At 47.8% G+C, this 12,543-nt stretch overlaps 1 protein-coding gene across 1 annotated transcript in view; it reads left to right on the top strand.

Annotated features, from left to right (window-relative positions):
• Positions 1-6,333: 6,333 nt before the first annotated feature.
• Positions 6,334-12,543, top strand: part of WDR75 (WD repeat domain 75) — a 25,597-nt gene continuing 19,387 nt past the window's right edge. The window contains exons 1-4 of the mRNA XM_019554351.1: positions 6,334-6,459; positions 8,112-8,241; positions 9,425-9,490; positions 11,469-11,568. Of these exons, the coding sequence (XP_019409896.1) occupies positions 6,374-6,459; positions 8,112-8,241; positions 9,425-9,490; positions 11,469-11,568 (382 nt within the window). The 5' untranslated portion in view covers positions 6,334-6,373. The remainder of the gene's footprint in view (positions 6,460-8,111; positions 8,242-9,424; positions 9,491-11,468; positions 11,569-12,543) is intronic.

The following is a 12,543-nucleotide window of genomic DNA, read 5'->3' as shown; positions in this document are numbered from 1 at the left end:
ATGCCAAGCAAAATGTCTTTGCATGCCATGCTCTGGCACACGTACTGGGGCTTGCCTACCCCCGATCTTCTATATCATGGCTCATGATACATTCAAATACTACTTGGGATAATTTAGACAGTACAAATGATCTTCAGATGTAATAAAAATGAGCAAAACTAGGTACTTTCAAAAAAGAGCAAGACTCAGAAACTACCGGCTTTCTAATCAAACTCTGAAGGCATGTCTATACGTGCATTAATGTGCTTTAGTTAATGAACATTAAATCTAGTACCTCTAGTTGTGTCTACATGTGTAGTTGAATGCATATTAGCCTATTTTAATGCACATTAAAATGTCACTGAAAAACAGTGCTATTTCATTAATGCATATTAAAATAGCTTAATGTGCATTAGCCATCATTTAAAAACCATGGGGCATTTATATACACACTTTTTGGTCCTGCAATGCTCTGGATATCTGCCGCTTCAGAGCACATTTGATTAATCAAGTCTGCTCTACACATAAGCGGAGGCACACTGTGTTGTGCCATGTGCAGTTGTATAAGTGGCAACATGCACATCAGTGTGTAAAAAATGGTGGCAGTGCGCTTTTGAAATAAAGCACCTCCAATGTGTTAATTCAAAAGCGCGCCGCCACCATTTTTTCAGTGCTGACACACATTTCACTGCTTATACAACTGCAAGCATCGCAGCACTGGGCACTTTTCAAAGCACCTAGCACTGTGGCACTTATGTGTAAAAATGCCCATGCTCTTTAGTTAACGTGTATTAAGACAGGCTAATGCACATTTTCCTAGTACCTCACAATGGAGAGCATTTTTAAAGATGTAAAGTGCCGCAGCACTGGGTGCTTTAAAAAGCACCCGGAGCTGCAATGCTTGCAGTTGTATAAGCAGTGAAATGTGCATCAGCACTGAGAAAATGGCAGTGGTACACTTTTGAACTAAACTGCATTGGAGGAGCCAGGAGCAGGGAGAAGAGGAGGGATCCAGGCACACGTGTCCCGCACGCAAGTGTGCCCCCTTACCTGACCCAAAGCAGAGGTGGATGCAGCAGCAGCGGAGCCAGCAGCAGGGGGCAGCAGCAGCTGATCCCCCTAAAGTAAGTGGGGCAGAGGGACCGGACGCAGCTGAGCCGGATCCAGAGGGGAAGCCCCCAGATCCCTCTTAACTGAGCCGGTAGGGAGCCGTGCTCCTGAGCCACGCCACGCAAACAGAGAGCGCAAAGAGGTGTGCTCTGTAAGAGCACGTCAGTGTTTGCGTCGGCATTCACGCCAGTGGGCGAGCAGGAAGGGCCAGAAGAGAAACTCCTGCTAGCGCAGGACGAAGGCACCGCACTAAGCCAGAAACAAGCAGCAACTCCTAAGATGGTGTCGGCACGGAGTGCTGCCAGGGCCCCTGCCCGGGGGGTGCAGCCTACCTGGGGCTTGTCTGAGGCCTCCACCCAGACAAAGCCCATGGGGTGGCTGGTGTCCCCCAAATCCCTGGTCTGCGCGGGTTGCCCAGCAAGGCCCGGGGAGGGCAGGGATTGGGGACCCCCACACCTGTCCTGCAGGCACTCGCCTTAGGGCCCTGGAGGCACAGGTGAGGGAGCTCCAGGAGGAAGTTAGCAGGCTAAGGGGAATCAGGGAGGTGGAGGAAGAAATTGACGGCTATTTCCTTTCCCTGCAGGGTCACACACACAAGGAAGAAGCACCTCAGCAAGTGCCCTCCACTGCAGAGTGGCAGACGGTCACCTCCAGAACCAGGGCTGCTCGTAACACAGCAGTACCAGTTCCTCTAGTCCAGCTGGAGAACAGGTACGAGACCCTGGCAACTCTGGAGGAGAAGGAGGGAGAGGAGGCAACCAGAGAGGCGGCAACTCCACACTCTCCATGATCCGAGCAGGCCAAAGGAGCTAAGCAGTCCAGGAGGAAAAAGTGTTGAGTGATGGTCATAAGTGACTCCATCCTGCGAGGTACAGAGGGCCCCATATGTTGCCAAGACCCCTCAACACGCGAGGTCTACTGCTTACCAGGAGCAAAGATTCAGGATGTGAAGGGGATGATCCAGGCCGTGATCCAGCCCACCAATTACTACCCCACGGTCCTAATCCATGTGGGTACTAATGATGCGGCCAGGAGAAGCCCTCATTGCCTGATGCTGGACTACCATGCTCTGGGGGGCATGCTGAAGGAGACAGGCGCACAGGTGGTTTTCTTTTCTATCCTACCAGTGAGCGGACATGGAAGACAGCATGCAACGTGCATTGCGGAGACCAACTGGCGGCTTTGGTAATGGTGTCGAGGCGGGCTTTGGCTTCCTCGACAATGACCCACACACATCACAACAAGAGACATGCTTGGATGGGATGGGCTCCACTTTTCCCCTAAAGATAAGCGTGTGTTTTCTTCTACATTGGTGGATCTCCTCTGGTGGGCTTTAAACTAGGCTTGTTGGGGGAAGGGGAAGACGAGGGCGGAGGAAGACTTGGACTGCCAGAACAAGTAACACCCACAAGTACAGCCCAGCCTAGACCAATGAGCGGAACATATATGCAGGTAAGCAAGAGGGGCCAGGGTAATGCTGGAAGTAGGGGGCCAGTGCACACATCCACAGGAGGCCTCAAATGCCTCTACACAAATGCTCATAGTATGGGAAACAAACAAGAGGAACTTACCCTCCAGCTAGCTGACACCAACCCAGACATAGTGAGGCTCACTGAAACATGGTGGGACCCAACGCATGACTGGGCGGTGAATATCAAGGGCTATAGGCTGTACAGGACGGATAGGACAGGGAGAAAAGGTGGGGGCGTGGCACTCTACATTAAGGAGGAATACTCATCCTCGTCCATTAGCAAAGAATCAGAGGAGGAGCACTCTGAAGTGCTCTGGGTTAGAATACAGGGAAGTTGAGGGAAAAGAGACTTAATGGTGGGGGTCTACTACAGAACACCCAACCAAGGGGAAGAGCTCAACCAAGAATTCTTAAGTCAGCTCATGGAGGCAGTTAGGTCAAAGATGTGGTCATCATGGGTGACCTGAACTTTCCAGACATCTGCTGGGAAGAGCAGTCAGCCAGGTTTGACCGCTCACATAGGTTCCTAGCCAAAATGCAGGACCTCCATCTAACCCAGGAGGTGCACAGTCCCACCAGGGGAGATGCCTTGTTGGACCTGGTGCTGCGGGTGCTCAACCACCAGGGTGACAATGATCATCGCCTGCTGGAATTCACCATCCAGTGCAAGGTGCCAAAGGCCTACAGGAAGGCAGCAGCCCTAGATTTCCGGAGGGCAAACTTCAATGAGCTAAGGAGGATAGTTGGGGAAGCGCTGAGGTCCCGGAGGGGAGGGGTGGGGAGCCAGGTGTCCAAGAAGAGTGTTTGCTCCTTAAGACGATGATCCTCCAAGCCCAAAGGGAGGTAATCCCAACACAGATCAACAGGAGCAGGAGGGTGCAAAAGCCCCCATGGCTCAAAAGCATCCAGGAATGTCTCCTAGCTAAAAGGGAGGCACACACCCAATGGAAGGGAGGGGCCATCACCAGGTTGAACTATACTGCAGTTCCTCGGGGATGCAGGGGGGCAGTCAGGGAGGCCAAGGCGGAGATGGAACTGGGACTACCTTACCAGATCAAGGACAACAAGAAGTCCTTTTTTAAATACACAAGGGGCAAAAAGAAGGTTCGGGGTAACGTGGGGCCCCGGCAGGACAAGCTAGGAAATTTGGTCGTCACACCGGTCGACAAAGCTAGCATATTTAATGATTTCTTTGCCTCCATTTTCCTGAGCAGGGACCGGAACAGTCACCCCTCCTCTGGGCCCCCCTTAGAGCCCAGCGGAGGTGCACCTAGGCCAAGGGTTAGTGAGGAACTAGTTAGGGAACTTCTGGAGGTACTGGATGTATTCAGATCAGCTGGTCCAGACAATCTCCACCCTCGAGTACTGAGGGAATTGGCTGAGGTCATTGTGGGTCCCCTGGCACGGCTTTACGAGCACTCGTGGTGCTCTGGTATGGTGCCAGAAGACTGGAAGAGGGCCAATGTGGTTCCCATCTTCAAAAAGGGGAGGAAGTAGGACCCAGGAAACTATAGGCCCAGGAACTATAGTTAGTCTTACCTCAATCCTGGGCAAGATTTTTGAGAGAATTATTCTGGTACATGTCGGGGGGCCAGCAGGGGAGATTATGCTTAGGGGCAACCAACACGGGTTCATTAGAGGCAGGTCCTGTCAGACCAACCTGGTGGCCTTCTACAACCAGATCACCAAATCTTTAGATGCAGGGGTAGCAGTGGACATAGTCTTCCTGGACTTTTGGAAGGCCTTGGACACCGTCTCTCACCCCATTCTCATTAACAAACTGGGGGACTGTGGTGTCAACACCCACACAGTCAAATGCGTCACCAACTGGCTGGAGGGCCGCACCCAGAGAGTGGTGGTGGATGGGTCATTTTCAACCTGGAGGGATGTGGGCAGTGAGGTTCTGCAGGGCTCAGTCCTTGGGCCCGCACTGTTCAACATCTTCATCAGTGAGTTGGACGAGGGGGTAAATAGCACCCTGTTGAAATTTGCTGATGACACTAAGATGTGTGGGGATGTGGGCACGCTAGAGGGAAGGAACAGGCTGCAATCAGACCTAGACAGGTACAGGGGTGGGCGGATGAGAACAGGATAGGATTCAACACCAACAAGTGCAAAGTGCTGCACCTGGGGAGGAACAACCGGCACTATACCTACAGGTTGGGGAACTCCCTTCTTGTCAGTACAGAGGCGGAAAAGGATCTTGGAGTCATCATTGATGCCAAGATGAACATGGGTCGGCAGTGTGGTAATGCAGTCAGGAAGGCCAACCGCACCTTGTCATGCATCCACAGATACCTCTCAAGCAGGAGCAAGGAGGTAATCCTCCCCCTCTATGCGGCACTGGTCAGGCCACAGCTGGAGTACTACATCCATTTCTGGGTGCCGCACTTCAAGAGGGATGTGGACAACACGGAGATGGTCCAGAGGAGGGCCACTCGCAAGATTGGGGGCAGCAGGGCAGGCCCTATAAAGAGAGGCTACGAGACCTGAACCTGTTCAGCCTCCACAAGGGAAGGCTCGGGGGGGATCTAGTGGCCTGTTACAAACTAGTCAGAGGGGACCAGCAGGCACTGGGGAAGTCCCTATTCCCCCGAGCACTGCCAGGAGTGACCAGGAATAACGGTCACAAGCTGGCAGAGGGTAGATTTAGGCTAGATATCAGGAGGCGCTACTTCACGGTCAGGGCGGCTAGGATCTGGAACCAACTTCCAAGGGAAGTGGTGCAGGCTCCTACCCTGGGGGTGTTTAAGAGGAGGTTAGATGAACACCTTGCTGGGGTTGTCTGACCCCAGCAATCTTTCCTGCCATGGCAGGGGGTCAGTCTAGATGATCTACTCAGGACCCTTCCAACCCCAGAAACTATGATGACCACTTGCAAGTCCAAGCTAGATGGGAACCTCTTGCACCTAAAAACTTAAGATCAAGGTGTGGCAGGTGAGTACTGGGGGCTTCCTTTAGAAAGTGGCACACAATGGCTGTGAATGCCAGAGACAGGGCCTGAGCAAAGACCACCCATCACTACACCACTCAGGAACAGCTGCTAGAGCTCAGATGGGCATAAAACTGAATTTCAAAAAAAAGAGTCCACGCAGCTTGACAAATAATGCAATGACCATTTAGCAGACAAAGATGCATACATTTTTGACACTCGTGATAGAGATGATATCTTGTATTAGACCAACTAGATCTTTGCAAAAAAAAGTCTTTAAATTTCAAGGTTTTGGGCAGGTTGTCTCGCAAGCTTGAATGGGGGAAACGAAATTCGGAGCAACTGTCTGGCAGGCGACGGGCAGGGAGAGGCGGACCAGGACACGGCAGAAAACGCCGGAGAAGCAGCTCGCCGAGGAGTCAGTGAACTCCCGGGGGTTTTACCAGCGAAACCGCACCTGCGCAGCAGTTTTCAAGGGCCCATCTAAAGCGGCAGCGGTGGAGACCAGCCAAGATCCCACGCGACGTGCTCGGCCCCGCCCCTCACTCACCTTCGGGTTCCGGCGCGGTTGAGTGACGTCACCGACGCCGTGGGAGGTAATGGCAGACTCAAAAAGCGCATGAAGGAGGGAAGAACTAGGGCTTCTCCTTTCCTTCCCTTCGCCCCCTTCCTCCCGGAGTGGAGCGAAGTGAAGCCCTCCGGGTTCCAGTCACCCTAGAATAACGCGTTGGGTTTTCCACCCTTATATTACAGCAGGGTAGAAGTGACGTATTAGGGGCGGAAGTTTCCCGTTTGCCCGGTCGTGGCGCGCTGTTGGAGGACGGCTGACCATAGAGCTTCTCAGGAGCCGGGAACTAGAGTGGCAGCGGGTCAGAGGGAAGATGGTGGCGCAGGAGCAGCTCCGCGTGGTACGCTGCGGCGGCAGCAAACTCAACGGCTCCAGGGCGGCCTTCTCCGCCGACGCCAAGTGAGCACGGGCCGGGGCCGGGTTCCCCCTCTCCCCGGGGCTCGCAGCTCTTGGGGCGCCTCTCGGCCCGCGGGGCTCTGCCCCGGGCTCCTGCTGCTTCCGTTCGCGTTGGGCGGGTGGAGCCCGGCGCCTGCTTCCCCCGGGCTGGGTCAGCCGCTTTAAGGTCTCGCAGCAGGTACCATGTAGCACCCCACCGCCCCGCGCAGCCCCGTGCCCGAAAGACAGCACAAGCGCCTGCGCCCAGCTCAGTTGCGCTATTCCCAGCGGCCATTGGTGCCGCCTTAATTATTTGGAGCCGAGTCGAGGGAGAAAGCACGTGAAGGGCTTTAAGTTTAAACCTGTTCCTCACATGTGTCACAGGGGGTGTTAAAGCTTGTCCTCAGTTCTATTTAAACATGGTCTTTTGTTGTTGTTGCATTGTTCTGGAGTTTTAATAGCCTTCCTGGGACCTTTCTTTTTTCTGCCTCTCATAGTTGCATTAGTTGTCTCTGTCAGCCTATAAACAAGGACCAATGAAGGAAACAAACCTAAGCCTTGGCCATGTTACTGTTTAGCTGGGTGGCTGCTTAGCTGGGTTCGTTTTCAGGATCATCTCACTGCTGCACTTCTGCTTGATTTCTCAATTGCCAAAAAAGTAGGCCAGGGCTCCCTTAGTCGTTTGTCTGGTACCATGTAAACCAGTACTCTGTACCATGGTCAGGCTGTCAGTGACCAAACTGATACCCCCCTGCCCCCCCGGGCTTGCCTGGTTGAGGGTGTGCACAGCAAGACTAAAAGCAAGACCTGTCAAAGGGCAGATGAGCTTCCTATGAGCCTACGGCCAACCATACCTGGAGCAGATATAGGCACCACCAGGTCACTCAGCCCAAAGAATAACCAATGATACAAAGCAACTCAGCTAACCTCATACTGAATCTGTCAAGAGTGGAGGAGGGTCATTGCAGTGTCTGAGGTGCCCCATCAGTCATGGCGGCCTCAGGACTAACTTGACTTGCGGGGGGGAAATAAGCATTGAACTAAAAATTTTAAGCAATTGTTTCAAATGCCAGGACAGGGCATCAGTAGAAATACAGCCTACTCCAGGTAAAGAGAGTAGATAAATTGAAAAATAGTGGAGCACGTCCATGTGTGGTTTTGAACATCAGTACGTTTGAAAGAAAAGGTTACTTGACCTTTGGCTTATTTGGCAAAAGGTGAAAAATAGATTTATTTTTTCCAGGCATGATCCTAAAAAGGAATGGGAGATGTTACAGTTGTTTTTAGCCTTTTGGTGAAGATCAATTGTAGAATATATTGCAAAGAATATAATTCATGTGTTATCTGATGGTCGTCTCAGGCCTTTATTCTGTAATGCTGTCAAATCAGCAGCCCCTTCTGCAAGACCTAAAAGATGAGTAACTTTTCCTTCTTCGTGACTGGTTAGAACCAATATGCTTGTTCAGAATTTTCCTTTTTACTTAATGTTGAACTGAGTAAATACACAGAAACAATAAGAATTACAGTTTAAAAAAAGCGGAAATTATTGCACGTGAAAATGGCCCAATGTGGCCATGCATGGCTGTTATATTTGGCAAAAATAAAGGTACTGACTTGTATACTAGATTACCTTAATTAGTTCACTATATAGACTTTTGTTTGTTCTTTTTTTTCAGGTATCTTTTATGTGCCACAGGTGACTTTGTGAAAGTGTATAGCACAACTACAGAAGAATGCATACACATCCTACAAGGGCATACCAATCTGGTGACAGGAATCCAACTCAATCCACAAAACCATCTGCAGGTTACTACTCTTTTATAATTGTTAATCATGTGAAATCAGGCATTTCTTCTTTTCTGATGTAATTAGAAAAATGTTAATTTAATTTGTCAGTACAAGACGTCACTGCTATGTTTTTGTTGGGGGAGGGATCAGAGTGTGAACTGAAGTTATATTAATGAGGTAGTATTTTTTTTCCTTAACCTCGTCTAGAACAGCAGATACCTAGATTAGCTTGTGGCAACAAAAGTTATCCGATGGCTCAGTGGCTAAAAACGGACATCACCAAATGAAGCAGACGCATTCTGCCACAGTTGATCCAATTCATTGGGCAACGCATGCATCGCCTATTGTCCCACATTGGATAGGAGCCCTATCCTGCAGGACAACGGGTGACATGTTTCCCACTTACAGAAAAGCAGCTCAAAGGTTCCCTAGGGTATGCCTCTAAGTAGGGAAAGGTGGACGGGCGCTCCTGGGCCTTGAGAGGCACAGTTCAGCATAGGAATTCCTGAGGTGGGCAGGATTTAGCCCCTCAGGGTACAGGAGCGCCTGCCTGGGTCTCCCAGAGAATGGGAAAGCTCTGGGCTGCCTCTGCTCTCATGTCATAAAGCTAACAGCATGTGCCACAATAAGCAGCAGAAACTTACCACACATGTTGCAGCCAGCAATTTTGGGCATTTGTGATGTGACAAGTGGTATGGGCATCTGTTTGCTTGACCTGTACTGCCATAAAAAGTGTTATAGCAGCACAAAGGCAATTTTTGTTTCTATCCTAATTTACTAAGTGGGATGTTTTATGAAAAGCAGAGGTAGGCAAATGTGTGTCGTAACTCACTTAAATGTAAACAAGCCAGTTCTAATCTACTTTAATTTTAGTATTCTAGTCTACTTTACTTTTAGTATTCTGTCCTTTAACAATTGCCAGTACTGGTTTTTACAGCACTGCCTAAATGATTGTTGCTCTGTCCACAAAATAGCCATGTAAAGAATACTTGGGGGAGATGTGCCAGAAAACTGTCTGGAGTGGGTGCAGGTTTCACAGTCCTAGCTATGCAACTTAGCTTCCCTATTTCAGGGATGTGAGTTAGTCAAAATGAATTCAAGAGCCTAACTTTAAGCTTTTCTTGTGTATAAAATCTTGGCCTTAAATTAGTGGTTTGCTGCCCAATTTCTTTTCATAACTTGTTTTGTTCCTCTTTTCCAGTTATATTCTTGCTCTTTAGATGGTACCATTAAACTCTGGGACTTCACAGATGGAATTCTCATTAAAGTACGTTAATATCGCCCCATTTCATAGACTTTGGAATTATTATGGTTTGCTATTGGTCATAAATTTGTTTTGCTTCCTAAAGTGGGCTCTAAATGGTTTTATTCAAATTGGATGTAATGTAGCTTTTAGTGCAGACAGTCGTGCATTCTGTCTGCCAAAGCAGTATTTGTATTTTTTGTATCAGTTTTAACTCCTAACTAGGCTGTTCATTACCTGAGCAGAAGTAATTTACTGACTCGTAACTGGGAACTGCAGTGCCAGTTTTTCTAACTTCTAACTCTTATCAGATGAAGTTCATTAGTTTGCAGGTCCTGAATATCAGACAGTTATCAGAAGGCTCACTACAGTAGATTTAAAGATTATACCTGGGGGAGAAACCACTTAACTTCTCTTCCTCCCACCTTTGTTTAGTTAGTAACCTTGGAAGAACTGCATGCATTAAGATTTCTGTGTAACCCGTGGACATAAAAGAGTTCTTTTGTTTTCCTGCCTTGCTTCAGCTAGTTGGTTGCTTGGGGCAATCTTCTCTTGAGGCATCTTACTCCCCAAAGCTTTTGTTATCTTCTCCCCCGCCAAGACTTTAAGTTGCCTGAAGTTTTATCGGACCACTCCATACAAGACTTCTTTCATGCATGCTCCTCATTATGTCTAATCCACCATCTCTTGCTTCCTCAAAATGTTTTGCTTCTAAAGATGGCTAAGAAGGGGTGATCCAAGGAGAACAAGTTGATGGTGCTCCTTAACCATATATAAAATGTGTCAGAATGGAATCTCAATTCTAACAATTGTAAAAATTTCCAGGCTGATGCACAACTACTGCAAAAGTTAAAAGTAGCACAAAATGCTGCTAGAGCACAACTGAAATGTGCTTTTTTGAGCAGAAGAAATAAGGCAATGGTATCAAGCTTTTTATGTGTTTTTCCAAGGGAAGTGGTGCTTGCCCTTACCCTGGGGGTCTTCAAAAGGAGGCTAGACAGCAACCTAGCTGGAGTCATTTGACCCCAGCATCCTTTCCTGCCCATGGCAGGGGGTTGGACTTGATGATCTGCTCAGGTCCCTTCCAACCCTACCAACTATGAAACTATAAGTTTGTTATGTTCCCTTGGGATTTTATTTTAGGGGAAATAAATCAAGTAACACATCACTGTTACCACACTGCAGCCTTTCCAGTAACCCAGAAAATATTGTAGTTGTTCACTTTTATTTTTTTCCCCCAAATTTTTCTCATTCTTCCTCTCCCTATTAGAGATTTATGGCATACCCCTGTTTTAAAACACTATTAAAGCATGCCAGCCAGCACTTAGTGTAAATACTGCGGTTCAGGGCATCTAACTAAAGAGGTGGTGAATGTGCTGTCTTGAAGATGTGTCCCTAGTGCAGGGGCGGGCAATTATTTTAGGCGGAGAGCTGCTTACTGAGTTTTGGCAAGCCATCGAGGGCTGCATGATGGGCAGCCCAGGGCAGATGAATATTAATTTTCTAAATATTTAGGGCCCAGTGGGCCAAATACAATGGCCTGGCAGGCCACGTTTTGCCCACCCCTGCCCTAGTGTTTGTTGCATCCTGTTGTTCCTGGGCTTAGGAGAACTGCTGAGGAGGACCTCGTTCTCTTCCACTCCCCATATTTATTCCCCCCACTGCAGTGCAGAGAGTATAATGCTGCCGTTAAGTTTCCATTAAGTCTTGCATTTCACACTACATAAATAATGTTAATGTAGCCCTTTAGTTCTGTAATAAGCTTACTAGCCAAAGAAGGAAGTGTGTGCTTTCTAGCCTCAGGTTGAGACTAAGCAAATGTTGCTCCTCCCCCCCCGCCCTCCTTTTTGGTAATAAACTCAGAAGGCTTGTGACTTTTTGTTTTCTTTTTAAATATTTGTAAAGTGGACCTTATTTTAGTGTAAGAGAAATGTAGAATTCCTAGCGATTCTCCAGTTAATTTTAAATTCAAATGCAACATGCTTGGGTTTTTTTCTTTCAGACTTTTGTTGTTGGATATAAGATTTTTGCATTCTATTGTCTTGCTGGTTCTGACGATTCAGGGTTTGTTATAATTCCGAAGAATAATGAAGAAGCATCAGGTACATCTTTCTTGTGTTGCAATGTGTGATATGAGTTCTGATATGAGTTCTACTGAAGCCCCTCTATAAACTTATGCCCTATTTTTTTTGTTTGTCTGTTTTTGTTGTGGGAGGGAGGGGAAGGGTGAGCCAGAAAGCAAAAGGATTTACGAAGTCTACCATATGAATCCCATTGAATGGTTCTAACTAACTTACTTGTTTAACATTTCTTTCCATTTACATAATGTGGACACTGAATGCAACAATATTGTGCTAGTGCCCTAGAACAGGGGTGGTCAAGTTGTGGCATGGTTGCTGCAGGAGGAACAGGCAACCTGTGTCTATGGCACATGGCAGGTTTAATAGAGAGCAGAAAGAGCAGCAGGTCAAACAAGGGTTCAGAGTGGCACTCAGGGTACAGAGCTAATTTGTGGTGTGCCTGACAAAAAGATTGTCCCTCACTACCTTAGAACCAGGAACTAACCAGTTCAGGGTCCCTGCCCATGAAGGAAAGCTACAAATAACACAAAAAGATGGGGAGTAAATTTTCTCATATATTTACTTTTGATCCTGTTAATAAGCTATGTAATGTAGAGAAGTGCTTGGATATTTTGAAAATGTTAATTAAAAGTGGCAGTTGCTCTGTACCCAGTACTTTGTATCTCACTAAGACTGTACTCTGGAAACCAGCAATCCACTATCAGTAGTTATGACTTTTGACTGAAGCACAGCTTTGTCTTCAGTTTTGAGGCATTGTGCTATAATGACCTGCCATTATGGTGGATACTATTTGAGTCTCTTGAGGCTATTTTTAAAACTCTGAAGTGCACCATGAGGGTTTGCTAGGATTAAAAAAAAAAACTAAACATCCCTATATAACCCAATCTCAGCATAAATAGACATGCCAAAAATTCCATTTTGTAATTTAGTTAGATCTTTCCTTTCAGGAATGAACCTAAGAAAATAGTACAAGTAAGGTAATTTTATACCTACGGT

Source organism: Crocodylus porosus, unplaced genomic scaffold (assembly GCF_001723895.1).
Source record: "Crocodylus porosus isolate Cpor-Errol unplaced genomic scaffold, CroPor_comp1, whole genome shotgun sequence".
In the NCBI taxonomy this organism is placed as follows: Eukaryota; Metazoa; Chordata; order Crocodylia; family Crocodylidae; genus Crocodylus; species Crocodylus porosus.
Note: the sequence above shows the minus strand (reverse complement) of the source record. Positions and strands in the feature narration are given on the sequence as shown.